Here is a 26,003-nt window from a genome sequence, read left to right as displayed (position 1 = left end):
ATTGGCAGACACTAATTACATGCTGAAAATAGGTTAATGTTCAACTGCAAAAACAATTGTGGAATAAAGTCATGATTTAATTTCTGGTTTGAGTGGGAGAAAGGAAAAACTTGGATAATATTCGTATTCTATCCTGGGCGGGTTGCTGAGTTGGATAGCTGTAATATTCTTAACGAAAAGGAAATCTACTTTTACTGAATGGAGTTCACACAGTTCACATAATTTCTCCCCTCAGGTTACAGACATCTATTACGCAGCTGTCGGGCTGGAGGATGAAGGATTATATCCACACAATGGTTTGAGTATTGTACACACGGTCAAACCGTTATACGTCCGTCTTCAATGTTTCTCCAGAAAACAATAAATAGAGCAAACAAAACCTTTCACCTCCAAAAGTCATCAGGTTTGATCAGCTCAAAAAGGTTCGGTGTTCACACAAGTTGTGTCGACCAGACTCGTTTCTTTCCCTCTTAAAAAAAGATTTTTTTTTTTAAAGTTTTGTACGGTTCTGATTGTTGCGCAGACTGTTCAGGTATATTTTATAAAAATATTCTAGGAATACCTTAAAAAATATCTAGTAAATGTTGTAATGTTAAAATTTGTACATGTAATGAACTGAAGAGGTACGTGATCCTGGAGGGAAAACGCTTTTTTTACTCAAATACATTTATTGATTCTTTGAGACATTAAAAATTTGATGTAAAGAAAGACAAAATTGACTGTTTAGTGGGCAATAGGATATTTTCATAGCTTCATTTTAATATTAGAATTACATTTACATCTTGGACAAATCCACACTATAATTTAGGGTAAAATCCACCAAATGTCAGGCTCACTTTGTTTTGGGACAGGGTGGGATGAAGAGGAGGTCAGATAACATACAGTACATCTGTTGTCTGGAATTATTCAAGAATGAAAATGACCCAAATACTTCTTTTTGACAGTCCAACAATAGAAGCAAATCAGCTTTTTGTATTCACTTGTAATAACAAGATGATAAGACCATCACTGCATACTCATTTATAAGCCATGGATAGAAACATACAACAAAGATATGAAATGTACCCCTCTTTCAACAAAAATATTTAGCATGGTAAAACCTTCAGCTGTGCATTCGTATCACAAGTAGAGTCTACAACAGCAGCGAGTCACTGGAGTCTCTTTCGATGAGTCAGAAAGTACCTGCTGTTCCTCATAGGTACCGGAGTTTGTCATGCTCAAGCATATTTGGCACTCAGTCGATTTGTAAATTGATATAATAGTGACAAAAGTTCAGCCAATGCAACCTGTATGCAAATTCACACAAATGCACAGCTCAGACCCGTACATGTACATCACCCTCTGGTGGCGATCACACCCTTGTACCAGACAAAAACAAGATTAAAAAACAAACATAATAATAATAATATTACAGAGATATTACAGTTTTCTGATACTTTCAGTATTTTGACAGAGATCTATCTCATAGCGTGGACAGGAAGTTGAGGTTTTACAATATGTCATTTGTGATGTTCTGTCATTTTAAAGATGACACAGAATCACTTAAGAGTTGCTGATGACGAACCACTGATGAAGACGTGTCGCATTGAGGTGCACACCGTGTCGCTGGCCTTTTTTCTTTCTGCTCTTATTATATTCGTTTCATCTGAGGTACGTTACACATTTTCAGTGGTTACAAATTGGAAAAGTATAGAAAAAGAAATGTCTCAGGGGACTTTTATTTTCACATTCTTCAGCACTATGAGAAGAAATGGCAGCTGATGAGGAATCGTGGAGTGCACCGTAGCCACATGACGTCAATCATGACTCATGTAATCTCAAAAATAACGACTCATTCAACTTCAATGACGCTGAAGGAAATGTTTGCAGATATTCACGTTCTTGGCAAAGAGTTCGATGAGACGTTGGATACCACTCTCATCTAGTATCGATTAAATGAGAATGTATTTCGTGCCAAATTATTTCATTCGTGACTTTCTGGAGTTTCTGCTGTCTGCTAACTGTTGACCCCTTCCCCTAAAATCACAACTTATTGTTTTTACATTTTGTTATAGATGAAATAGAATAAACAAAGGAGACCTAACATCTTTAGAGGGGCTGGTGGGCAGATTTGGAGTCAGGCTAGTCGTTTGCCCGATTCCAGTGTTTATGCTAAGCTAAAGGAACCATCTGTGAGCTGTAGCCTTATATTAAGCGCACAAACATGAGAGTGGCATCGATCTTCTACTCTTACTCAGCAAGAAATGTGTTTCCCAAAATTGTAAAACCTTCCTTTAAACAGACAATTAAAAAAAACAAAAAACAGTATGGTGTAAAACAAGCAAGAGTGGCCCTTTTTTCAACTACAACTTGAAGTATGAAACCACTTTGACTAAAGCCCCTTCCAACTTTGTCACACTTTTTTTCCCACAACAGGTCGCCCTCTTCAAACAGCAAAGGAAATAATACGCCAGCTTGAAAATGAAAGGCACAGTGAGTTTTGTTTTAAATGGACTAAATGGCGTTCATGTTTGTACAGTAAACACAGAGCAAGCCCTTTTGTTAAACAACCCATTCAATAAATTCAGTTTGGGGAACTTAAAGATAGATGTTACCTCGACCTTTGGCTCCTTGCCTTGCAGAATGAATCACACCTGTGAGAGGTGCGATCTAAATTTCACAGACACCTGTGTGAATAACGCCTTGAGCATAAACACTGAAGGTGATGAAAACTAGACGTTTGAGAGATAGCATCAACCCCGAGCCAATAACAAGCCAATGAGTTATGCGGTGGGACCGGCACTTCATTTGAACTCAAGTGCACTGAGATCACATGAGCGTATTTTTGAAAAGCAACGACTAAACACATCTATTTATTTTGATTATTAATCAGTAAACAGAGGAGTATGTGTTGATTATGCTGTTCACTGTTAACTGGTTTGGGTGGTGGCGGTGAGGTTACTGCGTTATAACAAAGATAGTTAACATATTTCAACATGGATATTTTTTTCAAATGACCATAAAACCACATGTGACAATATTCTGAGAAATTAGATGAAACACTTTCTGATTCCTGTATGAAACATGGTTTGCAAAGATTAATACAATGAAATTGAATTTAAGTACCGGCAACGGCCACCTACTGTATGGCACCGTTAATGTGAGTTCAAGCAAACACAGTGTCAGACAATCAAGAAAACAGGCATCTTTTTTTTAAAGTTTTTTTTTTTTTTACTAGCTGGAATTGTACTATGAAGATTGAAAAGTAAACATTGTACCTGAAATAAGAATAAGAATGCTGATTCACAGAAGAACAGGCGGTTAAATACACTAAGCCCACAGCTCTATAGACTACTATTTAAATTTCACACTTCACACATTGGTCTGAATTAGATTAACAAAAAAATAATTCACCTATTATTGCAAAAATGTAAACATCCTTTCAATGTATCATGACAATATCTTTGCAAATACAGTCAAACATGTCCTCTAAAAGTTGGCCTGTTTTTTATAGAATATACTTCTTTTTTTTAAATGTCATATTAAAGTATGATGATCAAGCAAAAATACAAACCATCAACTTTTGATTTTTTTTTTTTTTTTAAAGCTTCTGTGTTGGGAATGTTAATTAGAAACTAAAACTCTCACATTATTCCTTCCATCTAACCAGTGGAACTTACATTTATTACCATATTCTTCCTTTTCTCTGTGAACAAAATAGTCATTTCGATTTTATAAACCAAAAATGCCAAACATTTGCTTTATTACGTGGACTTTTTCAGTTGTATGTCATTGGAAATTTAATCTCTTTGAATTTTGGACAAAATGAGATGGCCCCCCCAAATGTGAGAAAATTAAAATGTATCACATCTGAACATAATAATGTGTGAGTTTGGGAACCATCTGATGCCAAACTTTCCCTGAATCTAGCTTTAATCTGACTGCTTTTCACAGTTTTCATTCGTAATTAAACATCTAAGTAAAATGTTTGAAATGTAAAATAAATATCCATAAAGCACCGATCAGAAGCAACAATCACAAACTTGAAGCTGTTTGGTTTTGCTTGAATGAATTTAAAGAAAGCATCTTTGATTTGCACCTCATGTCACACAGAAGCCAAAAAAACCCTCCTCATCAGAATTTGAGAGTTTGTATTTGCGTCCCTTATTGATCAACAGCTGAATGCCACTGCCATCTGTAACTCGCGTACACTTGACTATCCTACGTCAGCTGAAAATATCACCTTGATGTGAGCGCTCAACAAAAAGATGAAAGCATCAGTGGGCCTGTGCTTCCGTTACCACTCCTATCAGACAGCCAGTTAGTCAAGAAAACACTCAATGAAATGAAGTATTGGCCAAATGAAACATTCTCTGAAATGGTACATTAAATATTTCTACTGCTCAGAAATGATCTCAGAAGAACACAACAATGCTACTTCTATTAGCAATTAAACATATGGTAAAAGATCTGACATCGCATAGGATAAAATACGTACGTTTTCATTTTGACAAGTACCTGTAGCTTACACGGGCTACTGTTAGTATGTACATGTAGCAGCATAGAACCACCCTGGCTATGATTATCAGACTACAAGATTACCATTCTTATATCTCGCTCCCAAATGGCTGTCAATGTGGATGAGGTGGAATGTGTCGTTAATCTATTCTTAAAAAGTTGGATTTTTCTAAAAAGTTTGAGTCCTGACCGTTATCACCTCATGCTTTCCTACAAGTCCTAATGGCACGTTTGATTTTATTCATCATACAGTTTGCAAATACGTTTTGGCACTTCAAATATAAATACAGTCTTTGTTTTTTTTCTTTCCTTTTGAAAATATAATTAAGCAGAGTTATAACAGTAACACACCAGAGTCCAGTGATCATGTGAGGTGAAACTTTGGTCTCCATATTACCAACTGGATTACAAAACGCTGGTCATCAAATGGAAAACAAAATGATTACAATTAGAAATATAATAATTCATAAATAAATAAATAGATAAATATCTGACTACGATTGATAAATAGCCTCACATAAATCGTCACTGCAGGACTTTGCGACATACTTGATTACCCTTTAAGACCAAAACAGACCATTCACACCCGATAGCCGACAAATTATAGATTCAGCACTTTTTATGTGAGGTTATAAGCTTAATGCCACTATTTGAGGTTGTTGATGTCTCCATCAAAACATGTAAATAAATCCTATCTGCGATGCCAACTAGGAATGTCCATGAAATATTTGGTCCCCTGCTTTTGGTAAAAAGGACACGGTCGAACCTGTGGCTCTCCAGCGGAGTGGGAGTAGAGACAAAGAGCGTTTCAGTGGCCCAGGGTCAAAAGTGCAACGTGACAAGCGTAAACTGCGTGGACCTCCTGCAGGTCTGGGATGATGTGCAGGAGGTGCGATCGAAGATGATATGCTACTTTTTCCATTTGCTGCGTGTGGATAGGAGGGAGCGAAGCTCGTTTAATCCATGTGTGCTACTTTTACCATCATTCAGTTTAGTCTACTTCTGCTAAAATCACCATCTCTTCTGTTCATTTCGAAACCATTCCCTAAAATATGATAAAATACAATTCCATAGGATTGTGTGCAAAATGCTCTACAGGCATATAGTAACAAATAATGGTCTCTACTGCGAGCCTCATTATCAGACTGTAAATGCTTGTGATGAGGTATGAATATTGGCCAGTATCTTGGAGGAACCATTAACCTTCCGTCATGTCAACAACTACTCTACTTCTATTGTGGTGAGGGTCACGTTTTTGACTCCCGTAGTATTTGAGTAAAAAGCCCCGTTGATGTCGAATAACTAAATGATAGGAACAATAATATGTGTGAGTGGAGATGGATTTATGAATTAAAATCTGCTGATACAGTATGACAATGACAGCTTCCACTGAAAACAGAGGTCTCTGCTCTAAGTCATAGCAAAGCATAAAATCTTATATATATATATATATATATATACACACACACATATATCTATATGATTTTATGCTTTTATATATATAAATATTCATATATCCAGCAAACAGCTTTGCAGTAAACACTGCAAACACATATATCTAATAAATAACACAGAATAAAATGGCAAATTCTCCTCAGAGATTCCTCATTTCCTTTTATACGCACAGATAGGTTTCAGTAAGTTTCTAATTAGGTACCTGTACTGTATTAGTCAGCCCGACAGTTGAATGGATGGATGACAGTGAAGGGTCCGGTGTGCTAAAATGAGGATAAGCCTTCGTCTGTCTTCATCGTTCCTCTTCAGTATGAACACCGTTTACAGAGGCAGGTCTGTGCTGTTGTGGCGAGTCTTTCTGGAAGTCCCATCATCCCTGGGCAGAGCTTTCTGCAGGTTGGACATGGCAGCGGTCTTCTTTAGGTCGATGACTGCGTAGCATTCACTGCGCCGGGGTGCCTGTGGGCCACATTTTTTGGGTGGTAGGCGCTGGTGCTGTGGCTGGGTCTGGGCACCCCCGCTGCTGAGGGCTTGGCAGGGAGGTTCTCCCTCTAGGTCCACCTGGATGTAATTCAGCTGCCGGGATGGAGGCATGTGGCCGTGCTCACAGCCTCCGACCCCTGACCTCGATCGTCCGCGGAAATCAAAGCTAAATATTCGCCCCCCTCTGTCTGGCTGACAGGGCCGTGGATGCGGGGGGCAGGCGTGTCGGAGCCGGGGCGGCTGGACCTGCTCTGTGTTGACATAGTTCTGCAGGGCATCTCTGTGGATGCCCCGACCATCCTGGTGATACCCGTTGGGTGTCCCAGGGCCCTCTGAGAACTCATACTCATCAAAGTCTTCCTCCTCATCCTCGTATTCCTCCTCATCCTGCTCATCATCTTCCTCTTCCTGCTCGTCGTCCCGCTGCAGAGCGCTGTACTCCCACACCGGCGGCAGAGAGGGCAGGTTCTCGTAGTTAAGCAGAGCTGTCCGACGATGACCTCCACCCATGCCCCTCTCGCAGGCGTAGCCCTGCGGGGGAAGAGAAGACGGGCCGAGGGCGTGTGGGTGCAGGAGGGAGTGGGTGTGACTGTCCCCAGTGCTGCTGCTGCTGCTCGAACCCAGAGACTGCGACACGCTGCTGGGACTCAGCCGCTGCTTACGGCCGCTCCTCAGCCCGTTGATGTTCTCGTAGGTGAGTTCGCCGCTCTGGCAGCTGTCCGAGTGCTCAAGACCCGGGTGCCGATGCGCGTGGTGATGGAAATGGTGGTAGGAGTGAGAGTTGCAGAGGTGCATAGAGGGCTCGTCTCCCTCCGTCTCTGAGCCTGTTGCACCCTCTACTGGCTGAAGGTTGTGAGGATTGTGCCCGTGCCTCTCCCGCTCTCTCTCCCTCTCTCTCTCCAGCAGATGGCGTTGTGCCGGAGTGGGGCCAAGCATGAATTTGACCTCCTGCGAGGACGGCTGCAAGAACACCTGAGGATCGTTGTGCTCCTCCAGGGGACAGCACCGCAGGTTGGACGGGGGATTTCCTTGACCCACGACAGGCATGGCTCCTCGTGCTGGTTCAGGGAAAGAGCCGGGCCGCACCTCGGGCAAGGAGTGCACACAGTGACGCATAGAGAGATCCCCCTCCATACTAACAGTATTTACATAGGTGTGGGTCTGTTGGGGACAAAAAAAATAGAGTCACATTGTGAACTAGCACAGATACAGTGAACTGTAAGTGGTATGAATCAGTCTTACCTGGTCTTCCAAACCCATGAGGCCATGTCCATGATCATCAGCAACAGAGGGTTGGGAGGAATCTCCTCTGACTGGATAACCAGGGTATCCATTGGGAAAAGCCTGGACAGGGAACGCTGGAGCTGCAAACACATTTATATGACAATATGAAGACACAGATAAATGAAATGCAAGATGGCCCGACAAACATGCTCAGAGAACCCAGAGAAAATGATGTAATGAATAGTATCAAGCTTTAAAAAGGGCATGGAGAAGTTGAAGTAAATACTGTCTTTAAATCAACATATTTTGTCATCTACACTCCAGTTCTTATGTTCTCATGTTTGAATTACTCAATTGATTGTAATTTCATGAAGCATTATTCAAATATTTTTGCTTTATAAATGTAGCCAAACCCCGGCATAGTTAAAAAGATTTATTGTGGCTATGGAAAAGTGAAAATAAAAACAGGTCCTCTCAAATGAAACAATAAAGGGTGTTTAATCCCCAGATATTCCCAGCCATCCTGCCTTCATCAGGTTGGTCATACATGCCAAATGACTGGTATCATACATTCATTAACTTATTCCATACAGCCTCAGTTTCCATGTTAGCTAATCTTTTAACTGTAAATACTTTACATCGTTAACAATAATGATCATGTTCTCTGAAGAAATAAAATCACTAATTCTGACATAACCGATGTAATTCCAAATGACATCAGTCCTATAATTCTAACCCAACTGTCCACCCGCTTTACTTTGTTTACGGCTAAACTCCCATATCTGTGAGAAGATTTTAGATGTCACCTTTGTTGTCTTAAGACTCTATTTAGATGCTCTGAACACGACGGATCACATCAGTGTAGCTTCTTGGCAATGGTTTTTGAGACCAATATTAATATAAATCATCCAAAAACAATCTGAATTTGATACCGTACCAGGTACGATTCAACTTAATATTCATTTAAACAGGTGTGCTTTGAGGCACAATCTTTCAGCTGGATATAAGCGGCATAATAGCAACTTTTCACCCAGCCCTGACTAGCCATATGAAGGGTGACTCAGTGTCACAGGTACAAAGTGTAAAAATCTTCTAAATTTACTGCTCTATTGCTGCATGCAAGTTCTACAATTAATCTAAACTGTATAATTAGCTGTACTTGTGTGTGTGTGTGTGTGGTGTGACTCACTGTTGGGAGTCTGTGGTGTGCGAGACATTTCCATCTCTGGTGTGTGACCACTGCGACTCATCATCATAGACTCTTCCACCACGTTGATGCTGTTACATTGCATCAGCTCCTGAAGCAGATTGAAGATCTCTTCTGCCCGGGAACACTTGAATGCAAAGATTCCTAATCAAACCGGCAAATTAACAACATTGTTAGTTACAATTAGTCGCCAGTAGTTATGAAGGGACACAGAACTCCCTGGCTGAAGGATAGATGTTGTATCATAGTCACAAAAAAAATATTTTTTAAATGATGATAACACACCATACTGAAAATGTCACTTTGTTTACAAAGTAATATTTTGTCCTTCTAACCCTCGAAAAAAGGTTTAACATCTTAACATCTTGCACTGTTTACATTACAAGGTGGTACAAGCACACATGGGATGCCTCCTCTCCATAGGCGGATTACAAAAGAATGTAATTTGCCAAAAAAAAAAAAAGAACACTTCAAATGTATCATGATGGTTTCTTTCTTGTTACATCTTCAAATTGAATGTTTAGGCTATTTCTTCAGTTTTTCAGAAGGACTTTTAGGGCCCTGTTATTGTAAGAAATGACAACAAATCCTTTTGGGGGCCCCTGAGCTATTGGGCCCGGTAGGCCCGTTTGGGAATCCACCCATGCTGCTGTCCAGTAACACTACATGGGTAAACACGAGTGATGTGTAACACATATAATAAAATGTACCGTCATTCCTCCTCCCCTTCTCCCTGTTAAAGGGGCCAGTATACTCGGTTAGAACTGCTTATTGGATGGACGAACAGCTTTAGAAAACCCTTCCTCCCACACCTTTTTGACATTGCATTAGGGGGGGATGTGTGCGACCATTTCTGTAGTTTTCTGTAAGATGAAAATCCGATATTCACACCCGCTTCATGCAGTGATTGGCCAGCTGTGCAGAGATGAGATAGGAGCCAGGGTTGCAACTTCTCTCTCAAGCCCTCTTTTTTATTCTTGACACAAGTATAATTTCAAACTAAGCAAACGGTTGAGTACAACATTATGAATGTCCTCCAGGAGGGACGATCGGGAAATGTAAAATGTTATCTTCTGTGTTTAAATCAGGTCTCCCCTCTTTGTGAAGACGGGCTTTCTCAATAAACACTTTTGATTTCCGATGTAGTAGTTTTGAATGAGTAAACCCAACCTAGTAGAGTGCTACAGGAATGAGACCTAAAACCCGGAAATGAGTTAGCTTTTTTTGAACGTCTGGGTTTTTGGTTAGATACCTGAAATAAGGTCTGTGGTTAACAGAAGCTGAAGATTTTACAACGTTTTGTTCTACCATATAAAATACATCAGTAAATACCCCTCTAGAGAATTGTTGAGCTTTTACATGTCTCAAAAAAGGCAGCTGGTTACAAGTGGCTAAATTAGACTACTAAACGTCGGCACGCCAAACATTACTTGGCCTTTATAACCTCGTTGTGTATACTCACGCTCATGTGACCGTGGTTTAGTTAGCCGAACGTTGGCTTTTTAATTCTGCCGATTGCATTTGTGATTAAAAAAATCATAATAAGTGATGTAAGATAAGATTATCTTGCTGAACAAAACTTGTAAGTGTCATACATTTGCGTTTGCCATAAAAGCTTATTTTCTGCAAAAATCTCGAATGAATCCCATTGGCTTTATGTCCCATTGGCTATTTGTCAAGGGGACCAGTGCGATGCTAACTTCTGGGGTTAGCCTACAAAAATACATCATCCCTGCAGCACTCTGCTGTGCACGAAAGCCCGCTTTGTGCTCCTGTGGGTCAACGTCGCAGAACTCATGATAAAAGTTATCAAACAGGACGAGAGAAAGTAAAAAGATTCAGACAGGCTTTTGATCAGGGATGTTCGGAGACATCCCTGATCCTGTGTCAGTTATCTTTCACTATAGCAAGCAGTTGTTGCACCAAATGCTCATGTTGGGTCGGGCCATTATCAGGCTGGTATCGTGTACTCTGAATACGACGCGAGTCTTTTTTCACAGCAGTTATTTTGATTAGTCACAGTAGAAAAAACACAGGTCTAACTAATAACATGTGTGCTCTGTTCTATTAAAGTGTCCCGGTAAGTCATGACGGTGTGCCAGCATGCACAATAACAGGACCCTGAAACTGAAGCAACTACCTAGAATTCAGCCAACATTACTGTCACTAGAAAATCATCATCATGACCAGGGCCGGGTAATATATTCTGGAATATTGATATTGTGATTTTATGAACTTAAACTGTTGTAACTGTTCTATTATTTACCTTTACCCACTTATTCTCTATATCCACTTTACTGATGATTACTTAGATCGTCTCAATATTGATATAGAGGTATTGGGTCAAAAATACCGTGATATTTGATTTTATCCATATGGCCCAGCTCTAATCATGACTCCGCGGTTGTGGCACTGAAGCAGAGAAACAGTTGCTTACCCTGCCCAGTCTGACAGCGACGACCGCTCTCAAAAGAAAACAGGTTGGAGTCGTAGCCGTAGCGGCGCAGGCAGAGATACGGCCACCGGATGGCGTCTCTCTTACGCGTGTGAAGAATGAGCTCGGTCTGGGTGAGCTCCATGATCCCAGAGCCCAGCTCGTTGCCCTCATCGTCCACATTGGTGACCTGGCACAGAGAGAAGAAATATATTACATGGAGAGAAGGAATTTTAAGTGCAGATTATTGCAATACACTTGGTGGGGATACACAGGTGATTACTAGCCCAAAGATCCAAAGAAATGTGTTGAATTTAAAGTAAATGTGGGATTATTTACCTTAAATTTGGTGAGATGGTTGTCTCGGATGGAGTCTCTGTACAAACAGCTCCAACAGCTCCCCATAGCTTCAGCAGGCCAGCTGAAACCTGTCATGGAAGCAACCATCATCACCCACTGCCATTTAACAATATCAGCAATTGAATGCCAGTTATCCAACTCAGACAACACAACATTGAGCATCCAGCTTCAAGGAACAGACACACACAAACTTCTTACTCAGCCCAGGCCATCAGCGTAAAGGGATTCACGTATCAATCCCAGGATCTTCGACTGGGCATCGTCGTCACAAGCCTGTTCGTTTGTTGGACTGACATCTTCAAGAGAAGCATCATGTTCTCCCCCCTGAAACCGTTAACAACATTCAGGTTTACAACTTTTATGTACATAAATCTCCCCTACAAGCGAGCATCAAATATCATTTTTAGCAGTAAATATACGTGGACTCAGGGCATCCCGGGGGCCTGAACCTGCTGCATGTCATCCTTCCTCTTTCTTCCCTCATTTCCTGTCACCTCACTATTATTCAATGTCAATATAAAATGTCCGAAAAAGCCTCACATTTAAAATCATGATCGCAAAACATCTAGCAATATTACTTTTTGACAACAATTACAAAGTTACAGTGACAGTTGGGAGCTTTTGAGTTTCTCCCCGTCTGTCAACATAATGAAATACACCCCACAACGAAATAATAGAGTTAATGTCTTCATTCCACGATGAAGACCGTGAGATGTGGTGAAAAGGAGGGATGCTCTCACCAACAACTCTGACCTTACCTAGCGGATTGTGTACCAGCCATGGCATGTATTCAGTTTCTTTGTCAATTTTATTATGAAATCAATAACTTCATTTTTACATTCCCAGTGGGCTGCTGGCTTAGATTAAGTCCCACAACATGTTGCTATAAATAGAAAACATGGTAACCAGATTTTAAACTGAACATGGCTAATAGCCTGAGTTCAAGTATCGCCGGATCGGGATAGAAATAGCTGACCAGTGCATCCATATGTACAATCACAAACAAACCAGACCAAATATTATAAATGATTAAAAGAATACTATGCTTTTTTTTCTTACAGTACAGAGTTTCCTGTAAAGTTCTTACTGGAAATCACAAACTATGTATCTTTAAATCAAGAATGAAAAAAAACAACACTTCTAAAACAATCTTAGACATCTGTGCTTTGAGCTCAAGACAATAACACATTAGACAATAACACACAGCAACATCTCCTGTTTTTGGTGCTCACATCTGCTCCCGTGATTTCTGCTCCATGTCACCCTCACATATCCCTACAAACCGATTTCAGATCAACACCGCCGCATTATGTGTACTGTAACCTGGGCCTCCACATCTGACTGGAGATGCCAGGCTGGACTACACACCACCAATTCACAGCTAGTCTATGTAAAAAAAGAAAAGAAAAGAAGAAGAAGGCTAGGCTACTTTATAGACACTTGTCATACATCCCATTGACTGAATGGGCTTTCCCCTACATCTGGGCTGTTTACAGCAGGAAAATCACAGCCTTTTTTTTTTTTTTTTGCTCAATTAGCCAAGCCGACGCAGAGCTCCCAAAAACAAGCCGACAGCGAGGCTTCATCTGCCCCGTCAGTGTGCAGAGACTTCAGCTCAGCCACCGTGAAACCAGCACACTGACTCTAAATGCACAACGACACGGTTCAATGACCATTTGTTCTCATTGGTGAGAGGATACAACAGCGTGAACACATAGCAGTCAGGACGACAGCAATGGTTTGCTATACTCACATGTCTGGCACGGATTCTTTTGTGTGTGTATATATATATATATATATATATATATATATATATTAGCCCTAATGCGAAATAAGCTTTTGAGACTGCGATTAGTTGTCGGCGGCGGCTGCTGCTGCTGCTGCTGGTAGCGGCATGTGGCTCTCGCACGGCAGAGACGCGGATAAAAGATGCAGTGAGGGCAGTAAAAAATGTTGTTATTTTTTCCTCCTTTTACGCCCCCCTACTGCAGCACGGGCCTCTGCCTGTATGACATTTCCCAAGCAGCTGGGGTGAGAGTTCACCGCCAGACAACGAGGCTGAGAGAAGCGACAAGAAGGTAAGAAACGCTGGAGGACCACAGAGGAAAGGTGTGTCTGGCTGACGGACGAGGAGGAGGGGTGACCACAAAACACACACACACACACACACACACACACACAACTGAACTGGGAAGAGAGAGCATCTCTACCCGAGATTTTACTCCAAATATCCCCTCATGAGTGTGTGCATGACTTTAGCGTATTATTAAAGTCATCCTCCAGCTTATTATTAGCCTACTTCTCTTTGACTTTCACTGTGTTTTCACATTTATCTTCTCTTTGATCACTGAAATGAATAGTTTGATATTGTGGAACAAATATCTTAATTCACTTTCTTACTGGGAGTTAGATGAGACCATACCACAACAGGCAGCCTGGCCTAATGCACTTTAGTACAATTTTAAGGTAGCCCTACTCGTACTTTACTTAAGTATTTCCATTTTCTGCTACTTTATACTTCTGCTCCACCATTTATTTCATAACTTAAGTTACTTGTTGCAGATTCAGATTAATAATACAAAATATTATCAACAAATAATTAGGGCTTATTAAATGTAATAAAGATAAGACGGCAACTCTCTCGTTTACTCCCTAAGAGACATTCAATAATTCACTCTACTCAAGGACAATTTTGACATATTTGTACTTTACTTAAGTAAGCTATTTCTATTATATGCTTTTTATATATGCCTACTTCTACTTCACTACATTTCAGAGGGAAATATTAACTTTTTTTAGGCCATCCACTAATACTTAGATACTATTACTTTAGTAGCCTATGATACTACTACCCAGTATACTAAGTATCTAAAATTGGCTCCACATTGACGAACTACAACATCAAAATTATCTTGTATTTGTTGGTGATAAAACAGAATAATATGCCATATCAATAACATACCACTTTAAAATAGCCATTCTGCGGAGTGAGTACTTTTACATTTGACACTTTAAGTATATTTTGCTGATAGGGCTATCTTATTTCCACTTTTACTTCAAGGATTAAATGGTGCAACCATTTTACGAGACTCTACATGTATGTAGGATTGCTTTACATTACCATTTAAATGTGTTATCAAGTTTTACTAGCCAGAATAATATTTATGGTAGCTTTCCGTTCAAACTGACCACACATAGGAACAAAAGCTAAATATGAGAGGGACTACGGGCAACTATCTTGACGTTTTTGTAATCTCTGCTGCTGCCTCTTCAGTCACGGATCCAGTTGTGCCTGTTTTGGAGTACTTCAAAAATAAATACGTAGAAACAGGCCGACCAAGAAGTACGGTAGTGTTTCGTGATCTTTGGACCTTTTTAATGGAGCACGGTAGCTGGCGTTATACAACATCATTATTTCGCTAGCTACCCAAATACTCCCCAACCGCCAGTCCTCTCTTGAGTTTGTCCTCGCGACCAAACAGTTGGTACCCAGGCTGCGACGTCACATTGTTTGTCTGCGTTTGTGCGCATGTGCGCGTTAGCATGGGGAGTGTCTGTTACTGACCGACCTGATAAGGTGGCCCTGCCCGTTCAACAAACTAATATCACACTGTCGAGGTGTAGCCTCAGTTAGTCCGACTAAACAATATAACGTTACATGCAACTGTGCGGAGGAGCTGACAACTGACTGAGGGGTACGTAACATGTTGTAACTTGTAACCCAACAGTAGTTACGTTACTGTCAATATATAAAGACGGTAAATGTATCTTTATCTAACTTTGCGCTACTGAAACATTAACTTAGCTAACGTTAGTGTCGTTCAGTGCTGTCTTACCGCCATAAATCGAAGAAAATAGCGATTAACGTTAGCTCTAAACTAGCATGTGTTGCTGTTGTTATAAAACGTATTTCGTAATTTCCTATTATGTAGACCGACAGTTACGTGACTCTGAAGTTTTGCCAAATACTTGGTAACTGTTTTCTAATATTTATAACTCTAGGTTTATGACTTCTTTAGCCAACAGACATTGGTCGTCATTCTTTTCACATTTACATACTTGAATTAAATGATATTTCAGTGATTTTCCAAGTCGTTCTGCTTGCAGTAATAACTGACAATGAATGGGGCTCCTCAGTAGTGATGAAGAATTACCACCTCCTCAGCTCTGTGTCTCTTATTGTATCACGTGTGCTTTAATTTCCTTGTCCTTATTATTAATAATCCAGTGCCACATTTCTCAATACTCAAATAGTTTTGAGGTTTGATACCCAGCCCGAGCAGAGCTCAAACACCTATAATGTGTCTGCTGCTCTTTATCACAGAACATGTGGCTGCCCATGCTTGGAATGACTGCTCTGCCCCACCTGGGAGGGCTCTACGGGGGTTACATCACACGCAAAGAGGTGAAGACCTGGTACCTGACCCTGCAGAAACCATCATGGCGTCCACCAAATGCAGCATTCCCCATAGTCTGGACCTGTCTGTATACAGGAATGGGGTAAGCGTCATCGTGACTGGCTCATGCAGGCTCTGAGATCTACAACTTCTGTTCTTTATTCAGTGATGCAACCTCCTTATCTAAATTAGCATTTATTTTTAATTTTGTTATGCAGGTATGGATCCTACCTGGTGTGGAAGGAGCTGGGAGGTTTTACTGAGGATGCACTGGTTCCACTGGGACTTTATGGGCTGCAGCTAGCTCTCAACTGGGCCTGGACTCCGATCTTCTTTCGTGCACACAAGCTGAAATTGGTAAGTTTCACACATAAACTTTATTTGTTTACCACATAAGATTATGAGGGAGGACAGCTTAATATCCTTCATCCACATCTCCATTTAACACCCTCTCATTGCCCAATTTAGGCACTCATGGAAATTGTGCTTCTTACTGGGGTTGTTGGAGCCACCATGGTGTCTTGGCATCCCATCAGCCGCACTGCCACACTTCTGATGGCGCCCTACCTGACCTGGCTGTGCCTCGCCACCGCTCTCAACTACTGCATATGGAGAGACAACCGTGAGAAGACAGAGTAGGAGACAGGTGGTGCTGCCACAGTATGGCTAGCAGACGTGTTTGTTTACAGTCATCTGCAGCATATTAAGGAAGGATAAGACAACCTGCCTCTGATCGGTCATTGTTTTGTTACTCAAATTCAAGAGATCCCTGCTAAAAAAAAAAAAAAGTGCATTGTTCAAAGCTCTTACTCATTTGCAAGTAAATCAGTTTTTTCAATATCCATATTGTACACACAAAAAGCCATATTGTTCAGGTTACCTGTTTAAACTGAAGTGAATGAGAAAAACCTTGTCATATGGGTTTATAAATGAAGTTCTTGGTGTGTTTAGAATAAAGTGTAAAACTGCATTTATTTGCTTTTTCTAAATAGTCTCATTTTGTGTGTGCATTTATTACAAAGAGTCCTGTGTTATAGTAACTGCTGGAACTCAATTTATAATAAAGATCTCGATCTAATTCACTGTTGAATCCATTCCTTATGTCACAGCAGGTCACCAACTCTACATCCAGCGAGGTTTACACATTTTAAATTTGAGTAAAAGATAACAGAAGTATCGGATCAGTAGTCTGTATTTACCGACAAAATGTACCAGATATTTTTTACTTCTAGTTAATTCTGTAGTGTGTAAAATATTCATAGAGATCCTATTATGTTAGAAATTCTTTTAAAAAGTCCCAAAAACTAAAAAATACTTTGTTCTCGGCTCACAACTGTAAGTTTAACTAAATTGCATTCAAATCTATCACACATTCTTCAGACAATCTGACTAACAGAATGAATGAACAAAGAAACAAAACCTTGGTGGAAGTAAATTTCAACTTAGTTTCAGTCAAATATATATTTGTAGGAATTCCTCACCCGTCTTTATATTTTGTTTTGATTCCTCAAATGCTACAAATGACGCAATTAACACCTGCGGAGTTCAAATAGTTTGAAAAGCCCATCACAGTAGATCATAATAACACAACAGTCCTTAAAGTTAACAACAATAAGCTTTATTTCTATACATGTCATGACAAAAGAAAAGTGAGGTTATTTTTCAGGAGCTTTCTCTGGAGCGTCTTCTGGTGATTTGGAGAATCTTTCCATTAACGTCTTCCACAATCCCTTCTTTTCCTCGTCCATCTGCTGCACATTTCCTGTACAATGAAAATAAAGTTAACTGTAATAAAAGTGTTTTATAAATACTCATAAACAGAACTGTGATAATGTTGGTCCATACCTGACAAAAGCAGTTTACACTCTTCCACTGTAACTCCAGTAAAGCTTGTGTCTCTTACACGAGGGAACTGTGAGCAGATACAGAGACATGTTTGCATTAAACACACAAAAGTCTTTTTATACCTTTTACACTCCCAACCGCTGACAGAATACATTGTTGTGACGAGTACTTGATGCAAATTATCTTTCTAATGGTAAACAGTACATTGAGGCGCTTTTGTAACAATAACGTATTGAGAACTTTGTACAAACTATAAAAGTATTTTATTATCCTCAAATGCTAAAAAGTAACTGTCACACGGTTCTCTTTACAGTCTTGAACACGACAGAGTGTAAAGTTATTCCTTAGCTGATATACATTTCATGTTACAAACTCTGGTGGGGGATTGTATTGTAAGGATTTATCTTTCAGCTGTTGCATTTAAAAGGAAATGCGCACACCAAAGAATGTCCCCCATTAGGCAACAAAGTAATTAAAATAGCTCTAATGCGTAGATGTAGCAGATACAGCAGCACATGAGATATGTGAATAATATAGTGTACTTACTCGTTGTCTGTAGAAATTATCATTAATGCGGGCCAAACTTTCATACATCTGGTCACACTTCTCTGGATCAGAGATCTAATGGGAAAAAAAAATAAAATTTTTATATTAGTAAAAATTAAATTTATATATATATATATATGACAGATTCCATGGAAGAAAATATAACTTCAGCTATTTTACTGACATTTATAAGAGAACAACAAAAGTATAAAAGTGCAAACAGATGAAGTGTTTGTTTTATTCACTGTATTGTCAATTGTTGTATATAGATAATCATATTCTACAAATTACTGAATTCAAAATACAAGATTTGTTCTTTGAAAAAAAATGTAAGTAGAGTTGATTTGTGTGTTGATGATGAAAGAAAGTAGAGAGAAAATAAAAAAGAAACATTCACAATACGAAAAAAATACTATAAAATGTGTACAGTACATCTGTTGTTTTTTTACTAGGAATGTACAAATATACAGTAGTATATATTAGAACTACAAAGTGCAAGTAACGTCACCTCTGTAGGCTACTTGCACAACTATGGAACACTGTCTACGTCAGAGGTAGCCAACACCGGTGCCCGCGGGCACCTGGTCGCCCGCAGGGACCATGTGAGTCGCCCGCAGGGACCATGTGAGTCGCCCGCAGGGACCATGTGAGTCGCCCGCAGGGACCATGTGAGTCGCCCGCAAGGCATGTTCTAAAAATAGCACTAGGTCCCCATGGAGCTCCGTCTAAAAATTGTAGTTTCTGTCCTGTTTTAATCAAAAACGCTTGCATTCATGTAGATTTTAAAAAGGAAGAGGCCGCACCGCACTAGGTTTTCAGGTTCCGAATGGCGGGCGCTTCCCGTTGGCACCGGACGCGCCGCACCCGCCGCGATCGCACACCGTCGTCAGGTCCGTCAGTCCTCGGAACAGGCCGCGGGCAACAACTCGTGGGTGGCGGGGGTAGAGGCGAGGCAACGCAGTACGATCGAAAAGGCCCAGACTAGAGGTTTGAACGCAGGCGACCAAAGGCGCTCGCGTGCCTCGGAGGGTTGGATCCCCCCCTCGGCTATAGACGAAACTTTTTACTAGTTTCTTCGTGGAGAAAAAGGTACTCAAAAAAAACTGGTGACAACAGACTACAGGCCGGCATGCAGGCTTCATTGCGCAATGCAAAGTTGACCCAGATTTCCCAAAATGTGGTGATTAGTACTAATGTAATAGGATTCATTTAAACATGTGAAATAGTTGATTTTTTTATTCTACATAACTGATAATTTGTATAAACATGGGACAGAGTTCATGATTTATTCAAAAATGTTACGAAGGTAGTGATTAGTACAAACCAAGATGTGAAGATATGATAGTTAATGATTTCCTAAAAAATTTTAGAAGTGATAATTTTTACAAAAATATAACAGGTGTGATTTTCAACAAAATACACAATCATTGTTAATAATTATTGTGAGGAATAATTAACATTGACATGTGATTAGTCTCTTCACATATATTATGATTATTAAAAGGTGATCTGTGCAACTTTGTTATTCAGGAAGTTTGTATCAAACAAGTAGCCCTTCGTACTACTCGGTACCCTTGAAGTAGCTCTCAGTTTCAAAACGGTTGGTGACCCCTGGTCTACGTGATGAAAGCCTTTCTACCTGGTTGATTAAAAGGTATACACTGATGATTACAGTGTTGATCATAAAGAGGCTTCACAGGTATCAGCAACCAGGCAAGGTCGACGGCACATGATCCACTTAGCTTAGCTCGCTGTGTTATGTAGCCGTGTGTTGTGTTCACGTAAAAGAAGTACCTGTGTGTTTTCACCCTCACGGAAGGCTGAGGCTACTCTCTGTCGCAGAAACGTCCCTAAATCCCGTGCTTTCTTGGCGTCGTCCCGGGGCCATTCCTCACACAGCTTCAGGAACCGACGGTACCTGGTGGCAGACATCTTTGTACATATAATAACAATCACGTTTGTTTTAAGGACGCGTGAGTTTTGAGCTTTATCGCTCACCGTACTTGTGTCACATCTAAACTCTTCCTCCTGTCGGCTCCCCTCGTTGTAGCTGTTTCTGTCGTTACAACAGCACGATAGCAAGATGAGCGGAGTAGACGGTAAAAAGGGTCCTTCCGCCAGTGTGATGGAGTGGATCGGTTCAGCTTGTCGGTTTGCAACGGACAAAAATGACTTCAGAAGGTGCGTTAATGTGGATGAATGTGTGTGTGTGTGAACAGTGTGGTTGTTAGCCGCGTTAGCTAACGTTAGCACACACTGCGTCAGGGAGATTTGTCCTTGCCTCGTCCAATCTCTCTCAGTCAAACCACTTAGTCAGTATCAAGGCTGGATTACCAACCGGGTTTAGTTGGAAACTGCTCCGAGGTCTCAACATTCCAGGAGCCCTCGAAAGGGCTTTTGAGTGTATGTCAACGGATTCTTGAATTGATTTGATCTGCATCACTAACGTTACAGCTAAACACTCCTATGACCCCTGTGCGGGTCCTGGTTTATCACCTGGATTTTAGGGTCCTGTCATATCCCTCTCTCCTCTTTCAGTTACAATATAGTAACAAATAATTACCTTTATCTAGTGTCATTATTTAGATTTTCATTTATCATTCATTTTGCCATAACAATCCAGTACTGGTCAGGCTGTTTAATCAAATGTTTAATGTGTTTAATCAAATCACCACACAAATTACAAAAACCTTTTTTGCTATTTAGTGTTTTTATTTTCAGCTGGCTTATAAATGTAGTTTTTGTTCTTTGTTTAAAGCTTTAATCTTGTCAATTGTGACTTTTTAGGAATCTACTGGTCAACCTGGGCTTGTTTGCAGCTGGTGTTTGGGTTGCAAGAAATCTCTCAGATTTTGACCTGATGTCTCCTCAGCCCATGACATAACATATTCAAAATACATCACCGCTAAAACCAGGATAATGGTGAGATCATCTCCTTTTGTCAGAGCCAGAGGGAGGTGTGGTTCAGTTCACTATTAAGCAAATGTGTCTTATTGTAGCAACTTTATTCATCTTGAAAATCAGAGCTACACGTTTGTAACTGATGGCATCTTTTTGTCCCTTTAGGTGTCTTGGACCAACAAAGAAGATACGAGGGTCGTGAATGAATGACTTTTGTTTGACTAGTTTTCCTTTAACAAATCAGACCCAAATCAGCTTAATTTTCTTGTAGAATATTTTTTTTCTCATGTCATTGTAGGATGCCTGAAGATAAATAATTACATTGAATCAGTGTCTCCGTTCATATTGTTTTTGTCCCATATTCTTTTAAAATAATTAAAATCGTATGTAACGCGATTCCTCCAGCTATGTCCACTCAGGAGCTCTTTCTTGCTGCAGCTCGTAGATGTTTGTCTGCTGGTAGAAAATCTCTCTCCGTCCCTCAGACTCTGGATTTGGCTGCTCAGGTCTCGGCTGTTGATTTGGGACTGAAACCGGCTTTATTGTACGACAGCAACAGCGCCGGAGCAGATCAGGTGCAGCAGTATTTGAGCTCTTTGCAGTCTTCCCAGCTTGTGTCTAAATCACTTCTCACACTGGATTTGAATGGAAACAGTCTTATTGTCAATACACTTACAGTCGGATCAAATGTAGAACAGCTGTTGCATGATAACAATGTGGCTGTTATTGATATCTGCCACACGCTGGAGGAGCCCATCATCGCTGACTCGCTCAGAGGAGAGACACAAGATTTACTGCTTCTCCTGAGAGGGCTTGAACAACTGAAGGAGGCTCAGGAACCTCATTATGTTGGTGAGAAGTCAGATGAGTGGAACCTGTGCACAGTGTTTGGTCTTTTGTTGGGTTTCCCTGTCACTTACTGGTTTGATCAGACCAAGAGCTTTGAAAACTGTCTGTCTATGACTCCCCTGATAGTAACTACAGCTTCAGCAACATGGCAGGCAGACTCTGCAGGTCACAGGTTTTGTCTGTACTCCTTCAGCTTCCCGGCTGTGCTGCTTAAAGCGCTGCAGTCCAACCTGGAACACTGGAGGCTTTGTTTACAAGAGCGATTTAAGCAGCAAAATGTTCTAACGGATCTTACGTTTTGTCAATCCACAGTCACTCTGCCCTCAGTCTGTTTGTGATGCTGACATGAAATTTGTCTTTAAAATAAACTTAAATGAACGTGGTTTTTACTTTATTTCTACATTAAACAGCTCTTTATTTCTTAACATGCACTGGTTGACACGATGCAAACACACAATACATTTCATTTCATGGATGAAGTGCTTTAATGCTTTGGCATTATTCATAAAATAGCATGTTTGTCATGACTGAATATAAATATTTGCATTAGTTTCAGGTAAAACATAAGCCACTGATTGACAGGATGTAGTTTGTAATTTAAAGCCTCATACTTGTAGTTATATGTTTAACATATTAAGAAAATGTTGATTCTGTTGACTATGTTAACATTTAAAATGTTCACACATCAGTGTCGGCACCATTATTTAAAAACACACAAAATTATGCCAGGATAGTGCAAATCGAATCCCACCCTTTAAAACCAGTTGATTACAGTGTATTTTACATTTTCTCCACTTGAATTAGTTTCTAAAACATTGTCAAATTACCCACTGTGTCTTACTGCAACATGATTGTTAGCTTTGTGCAATAACAGCCTGCGGTTTCACAAACAAGAACACTGCTTCATCGATATTTCCAATAATCTAAATAAAAGCAGCATCAGTACACAACGTTGAACAGAGCCTGAGAAGACGAACCACGTGGCCCCATCCTCCAATCGTCATGTCAACTCTGGGCCTTCAGACAGTGAACCACACGCTGCATGATCTGCTGCACATATTCTATATGGTATTTAGCCGGTGCTAAATACAGTACAGCTCGAGGCTTCTTGTTTCCCCTGGCAGAGCAGATGTGTCGCACCAAGATGATGATCAACTGACAGCAATCTGTACTGTGAAGAGAAGTTGAATTTCCAAGACAGGCACACTTGTTTTCACTGGTTCTGCATAACATATGTGAGAGTAGATGTTAGTTATTGTCGTCCTTTGATAATGGCAGCGAATTGTAAATGCTCCTGGTTACTTTTATGTAGCTCGAACAAAGTGCCAGTCGAGACATTCCTCCTGAAGTTGATGATGTTGTTTACCAGTTTGAATCTGAGGTAGTTTTGACCATCTTAATGTAGATTACCCAAACTGCACGTCCATGACGGTCAGAGAGGTCGGATGACCGACAGCACTTCGCCACAGCGGCTGCTCACTTTCAGCTCAGCCAGGTGGTCAGCCCTCGTGGACCCGATGTTCACGATGGCAACGGACATTTTCCGATCACCAGCTGCCAGTAAAAACCTGTATCCTGAATAAACCTTGTGAATAACAGAGAGGGACACAATTACACACACAAGTCCAGAAGAAGTGTGTTAATACAAGTGTTATGTTTGACCAAAGTGCCTCTAAAACCTACCTGTAACGACGACCCCACCACCAGTACCGCATCCGACTCCCCCAGTCTGTCGTGCACAAACCGTACCGTCGCTTTGTTCACGGTGTCTCCAAAAAACGTGACCTCTGGCTTCAGTATCCCTCCACAGCTCTCACAGGAGGGAACTCGGAAATTGAGGACCTGGCCGTCCTCTATGAAGACATCACCATCCGGAGCCACGCCGCCCGTCTGTGCTCTCCAGTCCGGGTTTAGCGCTACAAATTGCGTCTGCAGCTCCTCCCTCGCTGAGATGGCACCACAGCCAAGACACAACACCCTGAGGACACGTATATGAAGAATAATAATGTATCTTTATGGTGACTTAAAAGGGTCAGTTCACCCAAATGACAAAACATAGAGTGGTGTCAATAGATGCCCAGGTTTTGTGATATCTGTCTCTGAGATATCACCTCTATTGCATTTGGGTGGCTGCAGGAAAAAACTGGCCAAATAATCCAGAACTAATAAATATAACTAGGGGTGAAAATGTTTTCTTTCATTGTTGTTTATCATTTGTATTTACACCAAATCGAATGACATACCATGTGCCAATATGTAACATTTGTCCTTTTCCTGGACAAAATAAAGCAAATTTGAAGACTACAATCTTGACAACCACTACAGGAGGCTCATGATTAACGTGGCAGGTGTTTTTCTCACCTGTGGGCACAGCCGTGGAGCTCGGTCAGTCGTTTCTGTCCTGCCTTTGAATGAAGAGCATCCACATTCTGTGTCACCAGCCAGTGCAGCTTGCCTCTCCGCTCCCACTGCTGCAGGGCCTCGTGTGCGGAGTTCGGCCGATGGGAGGAGAACTGCGGCCACCCGACAAAGTTTCTGGCCCAGTAGCGCTGACGGGACTTTGCGCTGCGGACAAACTCCGCGTGCTGCATGGGTCGCCTGTCTGTGCGAGCATACAGCCCGACGCCCTCTGAACGATAGTCGGGGATCCCTGACTCGGTGGAGAGTCCGGCTCCACTGATGACAAACAGGCGACTTGCTCGGGACACAAAGTCCTGCAGCAGCTCCAGGGAGTGGGTGTCTGCGGTGCTGCAGGCGGGGACAAAGCTCACCACAGGGACCGAGGATGCCCTCCTCACAGGTGCTGCGTGTAGTGTGAGGAATCGCTGTGGTAATCTCATCTACAGCGAGACAAATTGATGAACATCAATAAAAACCGCATGCATTTTCACACCGCCTGCTCCATGTTCCTCACAGAGGGGCGGGGACAAGTCAGTGTACAAATCAGACGTTAGCTAAGAGGCCACTCACAGCGAACACACACTTTAATTACCTTATAATGTCGTTAAGATGGTTAATGCCAACAAAGCTTGAATATATGCAGCTGAATATTGAAATATAGCAAGAAATAGTTGAGACTTCCCTACAGTGTAACCGGTAGCTTAGCTCACAGCTGGCTAATGTACTCACTTATCCAGCTTACTATGTTTAGCTAAGTCAGTTAGTTACTATACCTTATCAGTTTAACGGTAATAACGGGCACGGCAAAGTGTCAGCAGCTTCAACGCGTTGGTTGAATAACTTGACAACAGGCTGATATAAGATGGGAACTTTTCTCACAGTGGCAGAAACCGGAAATACCAGGTTTAACGTAACACCAAACACAGTCGCGCTGTAGTCTGGGAGTTGCAGTTAAAAAAAAGTAAGATCCAGATTGCCGGGGTGTTCAGTTTTATTTGCCTTCCTTTCTGAATAAATTAACAAATTCCTTCTGACATCACTATATTTATATTTATTCATACTTTGAAGCCAAGTTAAATCATTTTTTTTCTTGATAACAAATTGTAGTCCAAAGGAATCAATACAGTTAAAGGAGCTGTATTTAACATTCTGAACATTAATATAGCAGAAAACAACTATTTGCTGTGTAATAATATATAGGGGAGTAATGTGTACCTGAGCAGAGAATTAAGTCACGCTGGTTAACTCACTGCCGCTGCTCTGCACTGCTCTCACTTGGCTGTTACAGCTGATAATACCAGCCAGCCTCTCAGGTAAACATTGTCAGCTCTGTCAGCTGTTGGCTCGCTGTCAACATGTTGAGAGCCGTTGGGAGGCAATCAAAATCCTCCTAAATCTGTAACTT

The 26,003-nt window shown here is 41.0% G+C and overlaps 6 protein-coding genes across 8 annotated transcripts; 3 read left to right on the top strand and 3 right to left on the bottom strand.

Moving 5' to 3' along the window:
• Nucleotides 1-739: 739 nt before the first annotated feature.
• Nucleotides 740-13,451, bottom strand: frs3 (fibroblast growth factor receptor substrate 3). 2 transcript variants are annotated; one of them, XM_031864129.1, is made up of 7 exons: nt 13,414-13,451; nt 11,859-11,984; nt 11,640-11,728; nt 11,304-11,490; nt 8,849-9,010; nt 7,678-7,799; nt 740-7,596 (listed from the first exon to the last, which is right to left on the bottom strand). In XM_031864129.1, the coding sequence occupies exons 3-7, from the start codon at nt 11,703-11,705 to the stop codon at nt 6,274-6,276; spliced, it is 1,860 nt and encodes a 619-aa protein (XP_031719989.1). In that variant the 5' UTR covers nt 11,706-11,728; nt 11,859-11,984; nt 13,414-13,451; the 3' UTR covers nt 740-6,273. The 2 variants fall into 2 exon arrangements, with proteins under 2 accessions (XP_031719989.1, XP_031719903.1); XM_031864043.1 differs by lacking the exons at nt 11,859-11,984; nt 13,414-13,451 and having other exon boundaries at nt 11,640-11,735.
• A 1,528-nt stretch (nt 13,452-14,979) lies between these two features.
• tspo (translocator protein) lies at nt 14,980-17,135 on the top strand. The gene is made up of 4 exons (XM_031850452.1): nt 14,980-15,355; nt 15,985-16,160; nt 16,276-16,414; nt 16,526-17,135. The coding sequence occupies exons 2-4, from the start codon at nt 15,988-15,990 to the stop codon at nt 16,694-16,696; spliced, it is 483 nt and encodes a 160-aa protein (XP_031706312.1). The 5' UTR covers nt 14,980-15,355; nt 15,985-15,987; the 3' UTR covers nt 16,697-17,135.
• Nucleotides 17,136-17,653: 518 nt separating this feature from the next.
• uqcc2 (ubiquinol-cytochrome c reductase complex assembly factor 2) lies at nt 17,654-20,566 on the bottom strand. Its single transcript, XM_031850464.1, has 4 exons — nt 20,243-20,566; nt 18,449-18,523; nt 17,903-17,969; nt 17,654-17,819 (listed from the first exon to the last, which is right to left on the bottom strand). The coding sequence occupies exons 1-4, from the start codon at nt 20,378-20,380 to the stop codon at nt 17,713-17,715; spliced, it is 387 nt and encodes a 128-aa protein (XP_031706324.1). The 5' UTR covers nt 20,381-20,566; the 3' UTR covers nt 17,654-17,712.
• Nucleotides 20,444-21,606, top strand: tomm6 (translocase of outer mitochondrial membrane 6 homolog (yeast)). The gene is made up of 3 exons (XM_031850477.1): nt 20,444-20,629; nt 21,236-21,370; nt 21,515-21,606. Exons 1-2 carry the CDS (start codon nt 20,532-20,534, stop codon nt 21,330-21,332), a joined length of 195 nt encoding a protein of 64 aa, XP_031706337.1. The 5' UTR covers nt 20,444-20,531; the 3' UTR covers nt 21,333-21,370; nt 21,515-21,606.
• Nucleotides 21,607-21,738: 132 nt separating this feature from the next.
• On the top strand, nt 21,739-22,592 carry cunh1orf74 (chromosome unknown C1orf74 homolog). The gene has a single exon (XM_031850437.1). The coding sequence runs from the start codon at nt 21,757-21,759 to the stop codon at nt 22,534-22,536; it is 780 nt and encodes a 259-aa protein (XP_031706297.1). The 5' UTR covers nt 21,739-21,756; the 3' UTR covers nt 22,537-22,592.
• On the bottom strand, nt 22,259-25,459 carry sirt4 (sirtuin 4). 2 transcript variants are annotated; one of them, XM_031850415.1, is made up of 4 exons: nt 25,191-25,459; nt 24,560-25,038; nt 23,882-24,176; nt 22,259-23,783 (listed from the first exon to the last, which is right to left on the bottom strand). In XM_031850415.1, the coding sequence occupies exons 2-4, from the start codon at nt 25,036-25,038 to the stop codon at nt 23,631-23,633; spliced, it is 927 nt and encodes a 308-aa protein (XP_031706275.1). In that variant the 5' UTR covers nt 25,191-25,459; the 3' UTR covers nt 22,259-23,630. The 2 variants fall into 2 exon arrangements, with proteins under 2 accessions (XP_031706275.1, XP_031706283.1); XM_031850423.1 differs by having other exon boundaries at nt 25,372-25,459.
• Between the last annotated feature and the right edge of the window lie 544 nt (nt 25,460-26,003).

The sequence above is a fragment of the Anarrhichthys ocellatus genome, unplaced genomic scaffold (assembly GCF_004355925.1).
Source record: "Anarrhichthys ocellatus isolate YVR2014 unplaced genomic scaffold, GSC_Weel_1.0 scaffold1, whole genome shotgun sequence".
Taxonomy (NCBI): Eukaryota; Metazoa; Chordata; class Actinopteri; order Perciformes; family Anarhichadidae; genus Anarrhichthys; species Anarrhichthys ocellatus.
This window is presented reverse-complemented; position numbering and strand designations above follow the sequence as displayed.